Source organism: Phalacrocorax carbo, chromosome 7 (assembly GCF_963921805.1).
Source record: "Phalacrocorax carbo chromosome 7, bPhaCar2.1, whole genome shotgun sequence".
NCBI classification, from domain to species: domain Eukaryota; kingdom Metazoa; phylum Chordata; class Aves; order Suliformes; family Phalacrocoracidae; genus Phalacrocorax; species Phalacrocorax carbo.
Window position 1 is genome coordinate 10,227,289 of NC_087519.1, and position 21,213 is coordinate 10,248,501.

General features: G+C 43.0%; 1 protein-coding gene across 2 annotated transcripts in view; it reads left to right on the plus strand.

The window, feature by feature from the left end:
• Positions 1 to 21,213, plus strand: part of CEMIP (cell migration inducing hyaluronidase 1) — a 117,256-nt gene that overhangs the window by 82,721 nt on the left and 13,322 nt on the right. For both annotated transcript variants that reach the window (XM_064456271.1, XM_064456272.1), the window contains exons 12-21: positions 2,057 to 2,232; positions 2,812 to 3,021; positions 8,723 to 8,922; positions 12,138 to 12,213; positions 13,063 to 13,191; positions 13,898 to 13,983; positions 16,667 to 16,798; positions 18,775 to 18,810; positions 18,902 to 19,057; positions 20,585 to 20,765. In XM_064456271.1, coding sequence (XP_064312341.1) covers positions 2,057 to 2,232; positions 2,812 to 3,021; positions 8,723 to 8,922; positions 12,138 to 12,213; positions 13,063 to 13,191; positions 13,898 to 13,983; positions 16,667 to 16,798; positions 18,775 to 18,810; positions 18,902 to 19,057; positions 20,585 to 20,765 — 1,382 coding nt within the window. The remainder of the gene's footprint in view (positions 1 to 2,056; positions 2,233 to 2,811; positions 3,022 to 8,722; positions 8,923 to 12,137; positions 12,214 to 13,062; positions 13,192 to 13,897; positions 13,984 to 16,666; positions 16,799 to 18,774; positions 18,811 to 18,901; positions 19,058 to 20,584; positions 20,766 to 21,213) is intronic.

The window sequence follows — 21,213 nt, forward strand, 5'->3', positions numbered from 1 at the left end:
AACATTCCTGTCAGTGCTTACACTATTTTGCATGTCTGGACTGGTGTTAAATTAAATTAAATACATGCAAGCATGACATTTATTATTCTAGAGCTCAGCACATGAATAACAAAACTGCCTATCTAATTTCACTGCCACAAATCCTGGAGATGTGGCTTGAAACAGGATGTTCTTATGATTATCTGAACTTCTTCCTGCATTTCAGTAAATCAAGGAAAGGTCACCTCTGGGGGAAACTGAAAAATAACAGCCTAAAAACAGTTTCATAACGAGAAGCTGTGTTGCTTAGCAGATGCACTCAAGGGCCCAGCACAGAGTACCCTTGTGTGGAGGACACTCACTGCAGTGGCTTTTTAATATATGTGAATAAGGGAAGCAAAGCAGCTTTTTGGTCAGGCTGGGTCTGGTTTTGGCCACACACCTGGTGAGGCTCATGGGCTTCAGGGCAACAACATGGGGAAGCCCAGCACTTTTCTAGGGAGGCAACTGCAAACATGGGCAAGGTGCAAACCCTCAGCCCCTTGTAGCCCCTTGTATCTGAGCCTGAGCACAGAGCGCGGAGGAGCCTTGTCTCCTCACCACAGCCCCAGGTAAAAGCATCCACCTGTCCTGCCATTGCCACTCCTCTAGTTAACAGCTAGTGTTTTTTCACATGCTCAGACTATTTTGAAGATGGAGGTGCCAAACCAGAGGGCACACATAGCGGTGTGAACCCTATCCCACAACACAGTCTCAGGGCAAGGCGGAGCACTCACTCTTCCCAAATCCCAATATAACGATCAAACTACACTGCTTCCAGCTCCAGGAGAAAAAGGGAGTGAATGGTGCTTTCTTATCTTTGTTATAAAGTTAAAGCATCATGTTTTGGTTAAAAACAAGACTGTTTCAATGTTCAAAATCCTCCCCTCGACTTGGCACCTCTGCTTAAGCATGAAGTGCTTCACAGCAATAGCCAGGCTTTAGGCTCGCCATTTGTTTCTAATTACTGCTTTGAATCATTCCATTGAAATTAAATACATGCAAGTATAGCATTCCTTAAAAGTTCAGTGTTTACTTAAAGAGTTTATTACTTATTTTTACTGGAATAATGCAGAATGTAGTCAGTAAGATGAACCTTTTCCCATCTGCATTCTCTGCAGAAAGCTGTGGAAAGAAGGAGGGAGTATGAATATGTTTGAATGAAATTACAGCAAAGAGATTATTTTGTTTTCTAGACTGCCTGGACTTCACCCCTTTCTGGTCCAGCCAGGGAAAGCTTTCTGTGCTTTTAACCTCTCCATGGAGCCAGGTGTGTGTGTGGAGGAGGTTATGAGCAACGCGGCTTGGGAAAGGGAGATGTGGCATGGGGTAAATGGACAATCCTTTCAACTCTGAGTACACCAGGGCAGAGGGAAGCATTGAAAGCAAGTTGGAGACATGCAGGCAGATCTAAAATTGAGAGGTTTGGAAGGGCAGGCAGCGGGAGGTTTTGCAGCCCACAAGCTGGATGAGGGGTTGCAATTGTTCCAAGCCACAATTTCAGCAAGACTTTCTGCCCAGTCCTCTCCTTGCTTAGATTAACAGCCATGGCATTAGCAGGATCAGACTGATGCTTGCCCATGAGTAGTGCTGTGGGATCTAAGCAGCTCCCAGTGTCTCACTATAGGAAATGCTGTGCTAACCATGGGGATTTAGACTCTTTGGTAGCTACATCATCAGTTTTCTTTGTATTGGATGTTCCTACATGGCTGATTGTAATCTGAAGTAAAAAGATTTCGAATGATTGCAGTCCCTTTTCAAGGTAGGAAATGTGTTTTGTCTAACAGACTGTTGGTTTAACTCCCCAGATAAATCAAGCAACTTAAGACCAAAAAATTCCACTTCCTCTGTTGCAAATATCTCAGCAAGACCTTGGGTGACACCTGTGCTCCAGCCTTCCCTCCTTTGAGGAGTCGGCCAACAGTTTTTGCTGACTCAATTACTCCTTTCATTATCACACCAACCCCACCACAGCAAGCACAAGGGGAAGCCAGCAGTGTTGGCAGAGTAACCCTGAAACTGGATCTTGTTCCTTTAGGGAAAGCAACATACCTCCATATCGGCGAAGTCGTTGATGGTGTTGACATGCGGGCCGAAGTGGGGCTGCTGAGCCGCAATGTCGTGGTGATGGGCGAGATGGAGGGGCGGTGCTATGAGTACAGCAGCAAGTTATGCTCCTTCTTTGATTTTGACACCTTTGGGGGACACATCAAGGTATCCCTCTCCTTGCACTTTCCTCCTCCCAGTCATACCTTCACATACCAAGGAAGTCAGGACACAGGAAGGGAAAAAATCCCTCATGTCAGCTACTAAGCAAACAGCCTTTCCCCACAGTACAGCAGATCCATCCCAGTGCTTCTGCCTGTCCTTTGGTTTTGAAGGGCACCTCATGCCCCTGAAGACATTGCTTAGCCAGCCAAGCTGGTGCTCAACCCACCCAAGATACAGTCTCCATGTCCTAGTCCCAGTTTTCCCCAGATTCTGGTGGTACTCAGCCTGGGGAGTTCAATTTGAGCCCAGCTGACTGAAACTCATGGAAAACACTAAATGCAAATTGTTTTCCTTCCAGAATGAAGATAAATGTAGCCACGGCAGTAGTGGTGGGATCAAAGAGCAACCATGGTCCTCTTAGCCGCCATGACCCTCTTTCCCTCACTCTGCAGTCATACACTCCCTTCCACACAGTAAATCTTTCTAGCAGATGCAGTGCAACCCTTCCTATTCCTGTATTCCCTTTCCTGGTTACCTTTAACAGTCTTTTATGTTTCTTGACTGATGTTCTGTTGTCTCCAGATTGGTCTTGATTTTAAGGCTACCCATATTGAAGGTCTAGAACTGAAATACATGGGCCAGCAGACAATGGGACATTACCCAATTCATTTCCATATGGCTGGAGATGTGGATGAGAAAGGAGGCTACAACCCTCCAACATACGTGAAGGATGTCTCCATCCACCATACCTTCTCCCGCTGTGTCACAGTCCATGGATCCAATGGTTTACTGGTAAGAAGCACCAATGTCTACTGTAGAGATGAAGGCACCAGTCAAAAAAATTTTCTCGTAGCATGAATACAGTTTAATTATCACGGACGATGTGTTTTATTGTTAGAGCTAGTGTCTGACTCTTCCCACCATGGATATATATTCCCGGGGTATTTCAACCTGAATTAAAAAGGAGGCAGCCAATGCGGCACTGTAGGGTGTGCATGACTCAGAGTGGGCAGAGCTTTTGTCTGTGTGCAGCGATGTCTGCAGGCCAGCCCTTCTCTAATGAGTAGTTGGATATATCTGTAGACAGAGAGCCTGCTATTTAAAGAAGATAATCAGAAGGTTTAAGTGTTCTTCATCTTCCCTGTAATAGAGGTTTGGGTTTGCAATGCCATTCACACATTAAGCACTCAAAGCTCTGATTTGTCAGACTTGCCCTCCAAAATGAGAAATCCTTTAGGAGAAATCTATAAAATGACTTATGCTTACCAGACAAGTTACAGCACACCAGAGATGGTAAGAACACATTCAGATTCTCTCCAGATGTAGGGGTGCTGCCTTCTTTGGGGTAAGGATGCAGAGGGAAAACACTACCTTGCTGAGCATCCTGGAGACTGGCACATAACCCCAAAAGGCTTTCCTCACTTCTTTTTACCCATATTCAGGAAATGTGCAGAAATCTGTCCCAAAAGCAGAGCTGCTAAAGGTGTGAAATTAAAATCAGGTTTGATTAGACAACTTTTCCCCGAGTATCAGCTCAAATATAAAGTCTTGAAATTACAAGATTTCTGTAGGCAAAGGACTCTCACCCATTCAGTGAGATGGCAGTGTATTCCAAAAGGAAAAAAGTCTATCAGAGCCCCAAGAGGAGCGTTTATACAGTCAAGAGTCCTACTATGACAGAGAAGACATGTCATTGACAGTTGTAACCTAGAGGGTCACTGTGCATTAGGAGTTCATATCCATACCACTGTCCTAAAGTTACCGTACCATCTCATAGTAGAATCCATTTACCTTAATACTTTTCCTTTCCTTTCCCAGACTTATTGGGGAATAGCATTTGCTTTCAACACCTAGCTAAGACATGATTTTTGCCCTTTAGTTGCTGATTAATACTTCCTCCTTTACTGACTCAAGCACAGGGAAGGCTTCATCTTACAGTCTTCCTTTTGGAAAGGACTACAGGCTACAACCCCTAAAAGTGGCAATGATGGAAGGGAAAGTCACAGGCGTAATTAAAATGCACAGAAATTGAAGAGAGGGCATTAAAATTGTAGCTCCAAAAGCAGAGCAGCTTTTATCTGCTATTTATGAATCTGGGGTTTTGGTTTTGACCTCTATCCTTCTAAGTTTATAACATGATCCTAAAAACCTACTAAGTGAACACAGCTTCTGAAGAAAAAAGGACATTCTACTACATAAATTATATAAGGCATTCAGGGTTATATGGCACCTTCCCAATTCGAAGTCGCCAGTACAGAGGCTCATTATACAATTAATGTGCAGAGTGGAATCATAGAATCATAGAACCATTAAGGTTGGAAAAGACCTCTAGGATCATCAAGTCCAACCGTCAACCCAACACCCCAAGGCCTCCTAAACCGTGTCCCCAAGTGCCAAATCTACACGTTTCTTGAACTCCTCCAGGGATGGGGACTCCACCACCTCTCTGGGCAGCATGTCCCAATGCCTGGCCACTCCTTCAGTGCAGCGTTGTGGGATTCATTTGTCACACCATCATGGGCTGTTACCAATGGCGCCATAAACACATTCTCTGGCTGCACAGAGGTAGCACAGTTGTTGATGTGCTGCAGGTCAGCTGAAGCCCTGCTTCTAGACCTAATGTGAAATCTTCATTCCCTATTGATTAATACTTGCCAAACCAAATATCCAGAGCCTGGTATTTTTCTTATCGGTCAGACATATAGGTACATATAGAACATTTGGAAATAGTTCTGTCTCTTGTGCTTTCTCCAGGTGACAGCCGTTCCATGGAGGATCAATAGCATAGGGATCCATGCGCTCAGGGTTTTCTAGCCAAGATTGCATAATGAAATTTAGACAGGCTGATGTAGCTGATGAAAGTAGTTTGATTCTCTTACTGTTACTCAACAGCCACAATTCCCTAAATGACTGTGCTTTGTCTCCATGACAAGGCACTCGAGAAATCTTAGAATTTAGAATGTATAATCTGAAACTTTAGACAAGAATTCAGTCTCTGTTAACTATAGTTTATCAAAATGTGTAAATACTAAACTCTACTGATAATATTAACCTTTTTTTTATTTTAACTGTGTAACTATTGCTGACAGCTGAAAAGAAAGCCCCAGAGAATAAAGCAATCTGACGAAGTTTGTTCAGTTGCATCATAGAAGACATGCTCCAAATGTTGCATCACTTAAATGTTGTTTCATTGCTCTGTGATAGACATCTGTAGTCAAGCAGCTCCATGCCTTGATTCATCAGGTGATCCCACCACAATCTCCTCATCTGCTTTCCGACTCTATTTTCCTTCCTTTCCTCTTCCTTCTTCTCCAGATGTATTCACAAACACACACATGGATCTCTGATGAGTACAATGATTATTCTATACACTTCCTCGTTGCCTATTATCTTCTTACTTATGCAATACTACCTGTTTATGCATGCATGAACACCACTTGTGCAAACAGCGATGAGCTCTGTCTTTCCTCAGCTAACATTCATGCCCTCTGAGATCAGGTATATCCAAAGCATACTTTGCTGAGGGACAATTTGCCTTGATGATGTGTACCAACCACACTTTGGAAACAGACAGGCAAAAAATCTAGCTGGGCTATTAAACCTCAGCATAGCACAGCATTTAGTTATGTCCTTAACATCAGGCCGTTGATTTCAAAGAGTATCTGTGCAAATGCTTTAACAAGTGGGAGAGGGGCATCAGTTCTTTTTAATTGTCATTAAAACAAGATGGTAATTTACACACAGACTTCCCTGCTTGCTTTGCTATCGCTTTTCTCATGTCACTTCAGAGATACTCATATGGAAAATACTAGGAGAAAAAGTGTCCAGTTATTCCTGATGAAAGAAATGTTTTCCTATGGGTCCGTACAGTGCGCTGTCACTATCTCAACTGTGGCTCACTTCCATTGATGGGCTGTTTTGCACTTGTCTACAAGTTCATATTCACTAGGAGGCACAGAGGGTCCTTCTGGAAACAAATCTGTATAAATTCTTTTCTCACCATAATAATTGTTTGAAAATGCAATAATTACCTGATGTTTTCTTTAATGTATTGGCCATAAAACCACCTCGTTATGCCACTGCAATCCCAGGGGTGAAACTGTGCTCCAGTTCCCACTCTTTCCACTGGATCCTAGTGTGCAAGCTAAAATAGAAACAGCCATTGGGGAGGTAAATTAAATGGAGGTCAATAAACAGTCTGGCAGAATCCAAGAGAGAGCTGTACTTCATGGAATAAGAGGCTGTGCTATCTAACTGCTTTACTGGCATCTGCTTTTGGTAATCCAGCTGTACTACACAGCAGTCGTTTCACCATGAAGGGCATTATCTGGCCATAAATTACTCATGGTTAAAGTAAGATTATAGACTATTAGAAAGGTTTTAATCAAATAAAAAATTAAATCCATTGGAAGTGATTTTGGAACAAGCATCATATTTGCTATCCAAGCATTTCAGTACTGCCCTTGCACATGAAAACCTGCACAGGAAACTAAATCAGAGCTGACCAAGAGATGAGATATGGGGAAAGTAATTAATCAAATGGAGGGTGGCAAATACATTAGGGACCAGGTCCCTGGCTGAAAACTCTGTGTTGTTCTGTGGGCTTTCAGAGATTAGCTAGGAGAACAATGGGTGTTGGCTGGCTCTGAGCCACTCTGCCAGCGCGCACTCCTCTCCCTGCTTCACTTCTCTCACTGTACTGGGGGTGTGTTCCCTTGCGATGTTACTCCCCATGCACAGAGGTGGCCTTTGCCACAGCTATGGCCTGGTCAGTATAGATTTTCATGACCCAGTCCTAGTGCTGTGCTGTGCTGCCTGGAAAGATATATGGTCATACAAGTGGCTAACATTTCTCTATCTCTTTCCGTCATCTAAATGTTGCAGCACCATTACTTACATGTCTTTCCAATATTACTGTTGTGTGAGAAAAAGCTAATAGGTTTAATTGGCAGTTTCTGTGCAATTCTGCCATCTCTGTGGTAAAAAGACTTTCTCCACATTTTTGAAACTTCTGAAGATAGCTCACTGTCCTGAAATGTTCTTCTATCCTGTAAACCTTTACAATTACAAGGCCGGAACAGCTCATTCTTCCAAGGAAGAACAGTTCAGTCTAGTGTGTGCATTTTACGCCTAAATAAAAGAGCCTTGACCTTGCAAAAGCTATCATCTAATTAGATCAGGGAAGTTAGCAGTAAATTTCAGTGAGGTAACTCGAAGGAATGCACCACTTTGCAGGTCATTTTAGCTGTGTTTAAATTACTGTGATGACTCGCGTTCAGAGATTTGAGTATTTACACTGGAGCATGGTAATACATAATAGATGTGTATGCAGATGTAAGCTTGTAATAGATTTGGCAAGCAAAGTGTTCTTATGTGAAAACATATTTGTAATCATTTCAACACTAGTCCTGAGATTTTATTTGAAATTGGTGCTCCTTGCCTTGAGAATGAGGCATGAAAATTACTCGGGAGTCTCAGGCTTGTTTACAAAAGTAATTCAGGGGCTTGAGCACCCAGGTCTTTCAATGACACCATAAAGAATAGGTCTTCTATGCAATTTAATACTGTCTTTTGCCCCTTGGCAATTTCTGTTTCATCAGATGCATTTGTAGGTATCAGGCTAAGCTTTACCAGGAAGGTTTCCTAAGTCAAAGGTGGTTGATGGGTGGTGGCTGATGTGAAGAGCAAGGAGATAGCCAGCACTTCACCTGGCCAGTGGAGACCTGAAATTAATTTTCCATATCCCAGACATATCCACTAACAACTGACTTGTTGGACATAGTGTGTCTGAGGGTTGTTGTTTCCCAGCCACTCCTAGCCTTAGGCTTTGAATTCACATTTCTGCTCCTGAAATTGTTTTCTCAGATCTTTCAGTGGGGTGATGGGTATTGTTCTGTCCAACACAACGGTGTCCTGATGTTAACAGCATTCAAACCAAAACCAGAACAGCACTGATTAACACCAGCTGATTTGTCTTGGGGTCAAGTAAAGCTTCTGTCAACAACTTGGCAAAAAGGATCAGGTCAAACCTAAAACAAGCCAGTTTGTCTGGAAAACAACTTGCCACCTCTCTAATAGCCTGAAAGAATACTTTTTCAGCTCAGCTGCATTTTTCAGATGCTTTTTATGTAGCTGCTCATGTAACTCCACATGAAGATGAATGATCCCTGATGTGATCTGAACATCTAACATCCTCCATTCATACCCCATCCTGTGTTTTTTCCAGCCTCATGCTAAGACAGTCTCTGGCAGACAAAAGAATGGAATGAGCATTTCCTAGGAGATGATAAATTCTAGTTAAATTTAAGTGTTGGAGTTATTGCTAAGACTGTAAGTTCTTAAGAGCAGAGTGATCTTGCTTTTGTTTTTGCTTATACACGTTGAGTTCGAGAGGGTACTAAGGTTCCTATGTGCCATTCCTGTAAAGTTTCTGCTTATTATGCAGTGGCTGAAGCACGACACCTGAACACTGACCTTTGCTTTGTACATGCAGGTGAAGGATGTAGTGGGTTATGATGCACTGGGCCATTGCTTCTTTACGGAGGACGGACCAGAAGAGCGCAACACATTTGATCACTGCCTTGGGCTGCTTGTTAAACCTAGCACTCTGCTACCCTCTGACCGAGACAGCAGGATGTGCAAACTGATCACAGAGGGCGCTTACCCAGGGTACATCCCTAAACCCAGGCAGGACTGCAGGTGAGTGGGTGCCTTCCTTTTCTTCTTTCTTTTCTTTGCAGGACTTAACCATAGAATATAGCATTACATGTATATGATTTTGTAGTCATCTGTAGAGGTCTGCACTGCATGCCCCAAAGGTTGGGAGATCAGTCTCTTCAGGACCTTTATACTTGCGCTATTCACACGCTCACACACCTGGGGTGTAATTTTCAGTGGTAGCATAAAGTCAATTGAGACGGTTACTACCTCAGAAAATCTCTCTCTCTTTTGGAGTCATGACCCCAATGGCTCAGCAAAATTTGCTGAGTTCAGAATGGGCTGGGTTCTGACATTTGTGCTCATGTCAAATGGTAGCTGATTTTGAAAATGCTCCCATTTATTCAGAAGTCATTATTTGTGAAGAATGGATACTGTTAAATGATACAGCATTGGCATTATGTATTCATTTGGCACAGCCTACCCAAACTGTGGAGTGAAACCAAAATAATATAATAAATGGAGTTTAGCACAGAATTGGAGCTTGCCAATAAAAGGCCAAAGACTGTATATGCCCTTTGGAGCTCTAATTGTCTATACATGAGCTCATGAAAACATTTTCATAAGACCTTCTCAAAACTTCTATTTGCCACAAACATTGTGTTAAATGTGAAAAATGCCAAATGCCTTTCATCTCCCTTCTTGCAAGATCCTTTCCTCTAAGTGTCATTGCAGATCTGCCAACTGGGTTTAGATGAGGACTATAGAAGCATTTGCAATAAGAAGGGATTTTACAAGTTCTTTTTACCATTCTGTTGCCCTGTAGAAAAAAATCAGGTGAAGTATAGAAGAAACACAATGAGCTTGGCTGCACAGTTAAACATTAGATTTTTTTTCCTTAGAGGAATTAATGGGTTCTTCATTAGCAGTAATTTTTAAGCACAGGTTTAGAGAAATGCCAGTCACAAATACTGTATTTGTAGTTGACCCTGTCATAAGGCAGGGTATGGCCTCACCGAGCTCCTGAAGACCATTCTAGTCCTCCTTTCCACGATTTTTCAGCTGGTTTCCTGCCCCAAAATCAAGGTGCACAACTTAGGAATATGATTTCATTGCTAATTACTGGCTGTTCAGGGAATCTACTCGTTTTGATACATATCAGGCTGCTAATTATCTTTCTTTTTCTTCACCCATCCCTCCAACTCTTCTTGAGAAAGTACTAAACTCTTGAAATAAAACCTGTGTGCTTAGCAGCTAGGCAAGCAGATCCCCAACTGTAGTCCAGGGAGCATAGTGGGCTGGAGAAGATCTATGGAACATGTTGTTTTCAGAGTGTTTTCCATTAAAAGCTGGATGTCAAGCTTGCCTTTAAGAGTTTAAAACTGATGGCGGATCATCTTGAGGGCAATACCCTTGTGCAGCAGAATGGGAGGTCTTCTACGATCAGGGTTTGTCTTGACACCACAGAACATTAGTGCTGTGATGAAGCTGCTGGGAGACAGGAACACTTCTGCTCGTAGTCCAGATTTTTTTCCAGGATTTTATTCTGCTGTAGTTGGAAGGGAAAAAAATCTACACTAAAAAAAAGGCTAAATTTCTGACCTACAAAAAGTCAATGAGAAGTCTCTGGAGCCAGACTTCCATCCTGAAAATGAGACAGCTAGAAGCTGATTGATGCCTAACAGCAAAAATCTTCAGGGGATTTCTTTTATTTGGAAATACTCTCAGTCTGCTGAGACTGTATCAGTATCACCCGTGCTGTCCTCAGAACAAACTGGGGTTTTGTCCAAAGAAACATATTTTTAGCTTTTTACTTTGGCAAGGGAAAGAGATGAATTCATGCAATGCTCTTTTTCACATCTGTGTTTGTTTATAAATTACTCTTAATGTCTCCATTCATAAAATAAGAGTTAATCAGCCATTGTGCTCATTTTCCACTGATAATCCATTTAATAGTCAGTGGGACATATTTTGTGTTATTTAGAAAACTTACATGAAGAAGCAATGGGAAGGATAGGTGGAGAGCAAATGAAAAGGTCCTATGATATTTTGATCTGTGGTGTCTTCATGAAAAAATTGAAGGGCGGATCAGAAAAATAGCTTGTTTTTCACTGGGCTCACCCAGCCTGCAAGTGCATGAGTACACTAACGCTACACCTGGGGCAGTAGCCAAGGCACCCAGCACAGGGATGAGGGACGAGCACTGGCTGCACCTCTGTCAGCTTGGAAGAGGCAGGCAGTGCCACTGCCAGAAATTAAGACAATAGGATTGTGCCAAATGACACAGTAACCTGCCCAATCCACATGGCTCTGAAGGACAAGATCGGCTGAAAGACAGGTCACTGTGGAAATAAAATGTCCTTGCCCTTGCCTACTCAGCAGGAGGTAGTCTATAAATAATCTCAAATTGTTTGTTTCTAGGCCAGTCCCATGCCCAAAATAGAAAAATTTTGCTACGTTTTCATGATAAGTCACACAAACGGAACTTCATCTTAGGCCAGCAAAATCAGTTGGCCTAAACCCCGCGTGAAGTCCTTCACAGCAAGATTGAAATAGATGTAACGGTTGTGTGGGTTCATCCCTTGCACGGGGCAAATCTCACCCAGCAAATTTAGGGAGCCAGTCTGCTGGTTGTAGGTGTTGGATGTTTTCCTCTCAAAGTTTGTGTGCCTGTTGGTTATTGAATGCTGCATGTCACAGGATGGACAGTGATGGATTGATCTTTCTTTCTTGATGGGAACCTTTCAGTTAAGCCTTTTGTGTGCATTAGACAAAGGGAGGGTGGGAGCAAATAAAGTTAATGAATCACAGCAGCTCTTGGAAAAGGCAGGTACTGGGGTACACTTGGAAAGCCCTTAAGAGCCAATTCATTGGGTCTCTTGATTAAATGAGTCTCTAGTGAACATGAGGGCTTATTTTGGGGCAAAGTTCTTTTCTGTGACTTGTGCAACAACATATTTACCTTATCATAAAACGTAATTGACAACTGACAGCTTCATAGTGGGCTTGGAATTGCAGTCAAAATTCCTCATTTAATAGTCAGGGTTTTAAAAGATAAGGCCATGCTCTCTGTCAAACCGCATAGGACACATGTGATATAAGAAGAGAAAGGAAAAAACCATTCCCTTTGCCCCCTAGGCAGGACGCCTTATCTGGGGAGTTATCGGCTCTGCCTGTACTGGAGGGAGTTGACAGGGGACTCTGCTGTGTGCTCGAAGTGTCATTTTCATGTTATTCTTTGTTTTCCTGACCTGCAGCGCCGTATCCACCTTCTGGATAGCCAACCCACACAACAACCTTATAAACTGTGCAGCTGCGGGATCTGAAGTGAGTGCAGAAGTTTCTTACTTGGTAACAACTAAGGCTGGCTACAGCCCTGCAAGGCTGAGGTTCTTGCTGGAATAAAACCTGCTCCTGCTACTCAGGCATTTTTGAAACTGCTAGATCGAGACATATATTAATGTGGCTAGTGCTGCCAATAAAAAAATAATGCTTTTCCTTTTGCTCCACACTTCTTGTCACTTGCTGTTTCTAGAGCTGGATGGCTTTAACAAAAATTCTCAGCCTATGCACAGTGTGCAGCCTGAATAAATTAAATAAATGTGACTGCGGAGTCCCACTGAAGTCTTTGGCAACGATTCTGTTGATTGCAGTACAATAATGGTGCTCTGAAATTTCAATCAGCACTAATGCTAATTCCACAGGAATTCTTGGTCACATCAGGAGCCTTTATTTTCCTACTAAGACAAATAAACAAGCACTCCAAGCCTTAAACAAAGAGATGTGGTCTTTCCAAAGCTTCCAAATCTGAGTATCCAGATTGAGGCTCTTAGATACATTTTTAGGCAACTAAATAAAAATTACCTGATTTTTAAGATCCATGCATGCAGTGTATGTGTGTATGTGTGTTATCAATTTCGAAAGTCTCATTTATAGCTTTAATATAGATGTCAAAGACTTAACTTAAGGCACCTTGAACGTGCAAGAGTGTAATCGTGAATGTATGTGTGTGTTAAATTGTTTGCTGCATATAGTTATAGAGGTCAATGCTGCCAGCTGTGATTTGTCCTGCGATCTTCTGGCTTACATCTTGTGGCTTTACTGGTAGATCCTTGGGCTAATGTAGACCAGGAAAAATGTTCAAGCAAAGTCTCAGATGTCCATTCTCTTTCTCAGGAAACAGGCTTTTGGTTTGTTCTGCACCACGTGCCGACGGGGCCCTCAGCAGGCATGTATTCCCCTGGCTACTCGGAGCACATGCCGATGGGGAAATTCTCCAACAACCGCGCGCATTCCAACTACCGGGTGAGTCTGCACGCAACGGGAGAGCTGCCCTCGAAAAAAACACCATCTTCTCGCTCCAGCTCTTTGGGTCTGCAAGCTATTAATGCCTGTGCTTTCTGTTTTACTAAAAGTTACTGCAAGCTTGTTTGCGTCTGCAGATAAAGCAGCTTGCGTGCTGGCGTGGGAGCTCTCAGAGTCAGCCAGCACCCGCTTGACTTGGCTCTTGGGCATTCAAAGAGGCTCTTCCCTCTGCTCAGGCTGCTTCTCTGCTTCTGCACTCCTAAAATAGTGCCTCCAGGAGCATCTATTGGCAGCTTGTATAATTATAGACTTCAATTGCCAATGTTAGCAATTAACTGAACAGCTTCTAGAGGGATAAATATGGGCTGCTGTGTCTAATCGCCTTCTCTTTACTTATTTACCCTTAGCATGCCGTGTTGTGTGGCTGCGTGTTACAGTTACTGAGTGCTTTAAACTGCAGCAAGGTGTTTATGTGTATGAGGATATATGCATATACAAGAGAGGTGCAGTTTCTGGAAATTGCAGCAATTTTGGTTTATATGCAAGTCTGCGTAGTTCTGGCAGCCCTCTGTTTTGCATGCTACTAACAGAAGCAGATATTAGGATCATGCGAGTGACTTTGGCCTCGAACAACTGGAGGTAGAGCCTGAAAAGAACTGTAGAATATATAAATATACTGTAATATTGCATTTATATTTTCTTCTAGGCTGGAATGATCATTGATAATGGTGTTAAAACCACTCCGGCCTCTGCCAAGGACAAAAGACCTATCCTGACACTGATCTCTGGGAGGTAAAGTGTTTTGTACAGTTTGGTTTAGAAGACTTCTCTATAGCACTGACTGGAAGCTATGAAATTGCCCCCAGCGAAGCTGACAAGAATCATTTCAATGCCTTTAGAGTGGCTCTTATTGAGGAGAGGTCTTCATTTAGATGTCCCACTTTTTAACTTCATCTTCTCCATTCATCTTCCTAAGGGACCCCCAGCACTCACTCCCTTCTGGTTTTGTCCTTGCTTTTTAGCTCTGAGCTCAGCTGTCATGGATGTTACATCTGCTCTAGGGTGTTCCATTCACTTTTTTTTTTTTAGATAAGCAAGAAAATTAAATGGTGTCTGGTCAACAGCCCTGCTGGACAGAACCTGCTACAGGAGTTTCCCAGGAATGAGAAATAAAAGTATTTCCTGGGAATGCTCTGACAATGCAATAATAATTATAATTAAATGCACAGAGTGACCCTTTATCCCCGCTGCTGTGCACAGCCTCCGTGTGGCATAATGGAGTCATTTGGAAATACTGGAAATGTATCAGCAGGACTACCATGGTCTGGTGGCATCTGAGAATCCCCACTCTTTCCCCAAAGCTGAACCCAGCGAGGAGGCTGATGTAAGCAGAAGGCTTCTCGCAAGCAAAGCGTAATAGCATAAAGACCGCCCTTTTATCTTATTAGAGTTTGAGTCTGGCTCTTAACTTAGTTACCAACCCCAGGGAGAGAAAAGGACTTAAATAGTATCAAGTTTCATAGTTTTCTTTCCTGACAGACCAATTACCTTCAGTTGCACCCAACCTGCATTCCCCCACGACTGGATTTCTTGACAGAAAAAACCATATAGGGACGAGAAACCTGCTGAAAACCTCTGCTCAGCAGGGAGAATGACAGTTTTTTCCTTTTCTTCTTTCCAACTCTGGGGTGTGGGTTACCAAGATTGCTATAGTCACACAGTGGACAAGCACTGAAAGGGTGGGATCTGTCCTCCTCCCCAGGGGAACTCAGTAGCAGTTCAGATATCAGTTATCCTGTGGTCCACATCACCCCAGTGCCCTGCCTAGCAGCTGATGCTAAAAGGTATTCAAAAGTGCATTTTATTTACATTATTTCAATGCTAAATTATTTGACATTATTAATTCAATGATGAAAGTAACTGTTTAAAAAATAACTTACTGAGAGCAGCCTGCTCTGCAAGTATCTCCAAATTCTCTTGGGAGCCTGATGCTGCTTTTCCATATAGCTGAGCACTTGCCTTGAGAAACCGCCTGCTGCCACAGGCACAGTAAGTGATTGCAAAAGGCAATTTGTCCCTTGCCATACAAGGGCAGGAATGACCCCTGGAAGCCAAGCAATTCATAACGCAGTCATGTTTATGCTCAGGGATTACGCACCAGCACGGGCTGCAGTTCAGATTATTTGTATTGTTTTCCACTTTTCATGTGTCAAGACAGAAAGACTGAGTAAGTGATTATAGCTGGACTGGCTGGGACATACTTTGAGGTAGCCTGGGCAGTTAAAGAGTTGGATAAATTATTCTGCATTCTGTTACAGCATTAAATATCTGGGCCAAATTCTGTACTCTGTAGTGTTCCTCCAGTTACACAAGGATGTGAATGAAACTGGAATCTATCTCAGAATATCCGTATTTAACAATGTCTGGGGAATTCACAAGGGCTGATACTAAATCTCTCTCTGAAAGCAAATTCACATTTGCAGTGATGAAGCTGCCAAAGCAGTATTCATTTACTGGAACCCTATCAGCCTGATGCTCAGTTTTAGACTGATATGATGGCTTATTAAGTAAAGCAAAGCGCTATTGAATATCTGTTAGTGATTTGGCAGCTTGGCCTCGCTACCCATTGGTGAGGCATGAATTTTAATCTCTGGACCATCCGTTGCTGGCACTGAGTTGAATACTCATCTGTCAGGTTTTCTAAGCTGTGTAGTATGATGGAAGATGCTCCTTCAGCAGCAAAAGGGAAAGCTGTGCCTCAGGACCAGGTAAATGACAGCCAAGCTCAGCATCACCATAGCAAGCCAGATCCTTGCTCAGATCCAGTGGCCCGGGCGATGGCCAGCAGGCAGCAGCTGAGGGCACACATTGCTGCAGTTTCCTCTTGTGTCTGCTCTTTTCCTATGTCAGGCCAACGTTTCATCATACCTAAGAACTTCAGAGTTAATAAATCTTGTACATGTGTCCCACGTTATGTATAGTGGGAATAGTGAAGGACATGCTCTCAGCCCCTTTCCAAGATGTTTTAATTCCTTTCCACAGCAACGAAAATTTGGCAGTGGTACTCATTGCCACAGTATAGCCAAGGTTAGGAGATAAGAATGCTCAAAAGGGAAAACAAGAGGATATTTATCTAAATAACAGGAATATGCTAAAGGATAATAATAAGGGATTAAAAAATATCTCAGACTTTTGGGAGCAATAATAAACTTTCCATGCTTTCAGCAGTATATCAGAAATACAGTAATGGAAAGGTGAAAGGAAACTTGGAGCGGGTCTTTACAACTGCCTCGCCTGGACCGTCCTTCCCTTGGCAGTTGGGTCTGGCCATCGCTGCTTCACTAGACACGCTATTTGGATGGACTGTTGTCCCAAAGCTGTTCCTGAGTTAGCAGAAACCAGATGTTTAGCAGGGCCATGCCCCGAGCAAGGCTACCTTCCCTCGCCAACCTTTCTTCTCTCCTTCTGGTTACAGATACAGCCCACACAAAGATGCTGATCCTTTGAAGCCCAGGGAACCTGCAATAATTGAGCGCTTTATTGCCTACAAGAATCAGGATCATGGGGCCTGGCTGCGGGGTGGAGATGTGTGGCTGGACAACTGCCAGTAAGTTTTGCCTTATTTCAACTCTCAAAGTTCAGCCTGGTGTTTATGGCGAGCATAGCTGTGGTTCAGACTATTTATATTGCTTTGCACCTTTTGTATGGCCAAGATTGAAATAAAGATGAAACGTTAAGTAAACACAGGCATTATTTTACACAAACAAAACCTGCTTTGTCTGAACTGAAGATCCCTCAGATTGTTTCTCTGTGTGATGCTGACCAGCATTCAAAAATGGTCACATACACACAGACACACAGACGCAAATAACTAAAATTAAAACTAATTTTTTACGTGAAAAAGGAGATGCTTTGAAAAGAAAGCAGCAAAATCCACCCCCTTCCGTGGCTAAGTCTGGTCACAGATCAGTTTTGTGTGGTTCACTGTTATGCTGAATAAGCGAGTACTGATGAGGCAGACATAAAACTATGCATCACAGCAGCAAAGGACTGAGGCTGGGCAAGTGCATGTTGTGCTCTTTGAAGGCTGCTTCCTTCACTGGTCAGAACAGATACTTGTTTTGCACTTGAAAACAGCTGATCTTCTACAGTTTCTTTTGCTGAGCCAGGGTCTTGATATCAACCTCAATGAAGAAAGAGGAGAAAAAGGAAAAAGCTACTTTACAGGACATATTGTCATAACCCTAGTAGGAATAGTTGTCACACCATTACCCGGTGCCCAGTTCCTGGGCAGAGCTGCCTTACCTTCGAGTGACCAGTGGCATGAACTGGCTCTAGCGACCGGTCAGGTTGGTGATAATGAGACTGTAACGAAACAGTCAGAAATGTAATATTGAGTAATACAGTTTGTGCTTCTTATGAACCAGAAGGTAAGAAAGCTCTAGTGCACTCCGTGGCCAGCAAGAGTTGTTTTCACAGACCACACTCATGTAATTTAGACATTTGCATTGCTTATGGAGCAAATGCAGTGTATGGCAGTTGCTAAAAGCCGAGTACTTTATCAGTTTCCAGCAACAAACCTATGAGTGTATGTGAATTCGAGGAAGCAACCATCAAACTGTAATTGTCATTATAGCCACAGTAATTTCCATTTCTATTGCTACAAAAAGACTTATGTATTACATTAACAAAACAAATGTTAATGTGGCGTGCAGTATATAAACTACGTTCTGTGTTTATGGGGCTGGAGAAAGGAAAGGGGAGGCGATAGCGTGTACAGGGCTGCCACCTACAGACAGAAGCAGGACAAAGCTGGGGTTTGCTCTGCTTGAGCGATCTCCACTGGTGGTTTTGCTGAGACCAATGACAGACGCATTAAGAGTGACACCGATGTGAAGATACCATCAAGACTTATTCATGCTATCATATTATTTGTAGCTTTGCTATAAGCAGGAGTCATTGACCGACAGTTGTGATTTATCTCACCTAAAAGCCTTGGAATTTCAGCAAAATGGATGGACATTTTAATTATTTTTTTTTTTTAAATAAGGAAGATCTGATCTCTATCTTCCTGATGATGAAAGAGAAGCCAAGCTTCTCTGCTTTTATAATATTTCACCATGTAAAGTTATTTTATGGAATCAGTATGTGATCCATTAACACAGGGAAGCACAGAGGTGTGCATAAGGCAAAGCACTAGTAAATAATAAAAGCTAGTTGGAGTGAGGGTTAAGCATGATCTTGTTACCTAACAGTGAGAAAAACCCGTGGTCATTAGCCACAGAGAAAAAGCTTTATCACACAAGTAAACTATGGCCGGTAATCACCAGCTTAACCTCACTTTGGATCAATCGGGTGCATGTCTGCTGCTTCATATGTTCTGCATATATGGCAAGATGTGCCAAAAAAGCTCTTCCAAAACTGGACAGGGAACAAACTCGGAAAAGCCTGAGCCTCCCCATGAGCACTGTTCAGTAATTAAGCCCTGCTGCCCTCCACCTCATTGGTGTGGTTATTTCGGTTGGGCATGATAAAACAAAGCAAAACCAAACCTCTTCTGAAGTATATCTCTTCTCTTTGCAGGTTTGCTGACAACGGCATTGGCCTGACCTTGGCGAGGTAAGTGTGGTGCAGGTTGTGCTGCAGCCTGGGGCGCAGCTGGCAGGGGTGGGTGTGAGCAGCCCCTTCACCTCCAGCCCTTCCCTCCTAGTGGTGGGACTTTCCCTCATGATGACGGTTCAAAGCAAGAAATCAAGAACAGCTTGTTTGTTGGCGAGAGTGGAAACCTGGGCACCGAGACAACGGACAACGAGATTTGGGGTCCTGGAGGTCTGGATCACAGAGGAAGGACCCTGCCCATTGGCCCGTAAGTTCAGCTCAGCACATCAAAGCGTTCACTGTTCCCACTCTCAGTGCAAACTCCAGCCCAGTGTGGTTTCTTCAGCACTGTTCAGTTTAATAACCATTACGCAGAAAGGATATGGTTTCACATCTCCCGATCCCAAAGTCCTTACTGTACAGCTGCTGCTGGCAGGTACATACTTGCTGGCTGCCAAGGCACTGTCAAAGTCCTCTTTCCTTCCCCCTCCCCTTTGCAAACAGAGTTGAGAAGACAGCAAGAGGACTGTGTGCTAGCTGGGCGCTTCTGTATATGTGGTCAGCAGTGGTTGAGCAATGTGGCAGTCTCCATCCAGGTCACCTGCCAGGAAAGCTCATAGAAGCCTTTCCCTGGGCTTGAATTGGCCCAGATGTGGTCATAGATGTCCTCAGAGCTGCTGTTACTATTGCTGCTGTGCTACAGGAATTTGATGCCTTTGTTAAATAGTTTTGAAATGGCCAGTGAACTTTGTGTGTGGCCTTTTCCTAGCCCTAGACAGATCAGTCTGCAAGTCCAATAGTGTTTTGTCATTATTCCGAAAAACATAGTTATCCTAACAGTAGCCCTACAGTGAACAAAGAGCTCAGCTGATTGTTTTCTGCCATATTACATGCCTCAGCTTTGCTTGTTGTTGGTGTGATATAGGAGGCTTATTATTAACTACAGTAATAATGAAAACCCAGTCTGATAACAACTTTCCTTTACATATATATATGTGGGCATATCTCACCTTGGGTGTTGTGTGCAGAAATTCAGAGGGACAGAACAAATGCACAGAAGCAGACAAGTCTTGTCTAAGGGAAACCATCATATGAGGAAGGGATCAAATTTATTTATCATAAGTGAAATTTGAAACATCTTATCTCAGCCTCCTAAGGAGTTTAAGCATCTCATTTACTTAATCAGTGTGAAAAAACTGGTGTATTTACCTTGCAGATGATATCAGAAAAAGCTGTTAATAAAGGTGCATTAGTCTGTCCCTTCACCTCTTTTCAACCCTATAGATTGTAAGACCTGTCCTTGTTTTCAAATCCATTTTTTATTGCAGTTGAGTTGCACTGTTTCTCTTCAAGTTCCTTTGAAAGATGTGGTGGGACTTCTTTTAGCCCTGCCTTTACTCAGCCCAAGACATCTGCACGGCTCTGATGGGTTTCAGGTTTCACTGCTGCAGAACTCATTTCTGATGGCAAACACAAATTTATTCATTTTTAGGTCAATGCTTTGGCACTGCTGTAAGTTCCTTCCCTGGAGGAGCACAGACCAAATAAAGATTATCTGTTCAGACATGAGAGAACTTGAGCTGAACTTGCAAGGATAAGAGGACTTCACAGACCTAAAAAGGAGGGAAATCCCTTCTCTTTCAAAACATGAACTCAGGAGTCTTCCTAAGGGCTGTGAAAAATGAAAGCAGCTGAGAAACAAGTACTGTGGGACTGTACATGTCTAGAATACATTCTCATCCTCATACTAATGTGTCATGACCAAGTCTCCCTGTCTCCTCCAAATGTGTTTTAGGGATTTTCCTATTCGAGGGATTCAGTTCTACGATGGACCTATCAACATCCAGAACTGCACCTTCCGCAAATTCGCTGCCCTGGATGGCCGGCACACGAGTGCCCTGGCCTTCCGGCTCAATAATGCCTGGCAGAGCTGCCCCAACAACAACGTCACCGACATTCACTTTGAAGATGTCCCTGTGAGTTAATCTTCTCAGAAAGGCCTTTCCAGTTGGCTTGGAAGTGGGGTTGTGGGCAAAAAGGGTGTAGCAGCCTTTAGGAGAAAACACGAGATCTTCAGGAGGTTGCCCATTGTCTTTGCCAGAAGTTTAACAAAGAGGGCAGCAGCTAAGAAAGAAACTTGGATGGGAGAAATAGCAAGAAAATCCAATTCTCTGGCAGGTTTGCAGCAAACCAGAAGCAGGCATCAGTTTCAAAAGTAAACATTCAAGTAAAAATCATTTCCTTTTCTGTGTGTCTCAGAAACTGTTGGAAGAGGAAGAAAAACCTGCCCCCTTATTTTCAACAGCAGTATAATATTAAAGCAGCAACAGAGGGAAGTCTATTGTGGAAGGTCTAACTCACCTAGAAGCAGAAAAAACTGATTATGGGAAACAGCCAGTGAAACTGAGCTGATGCTGGGTAATT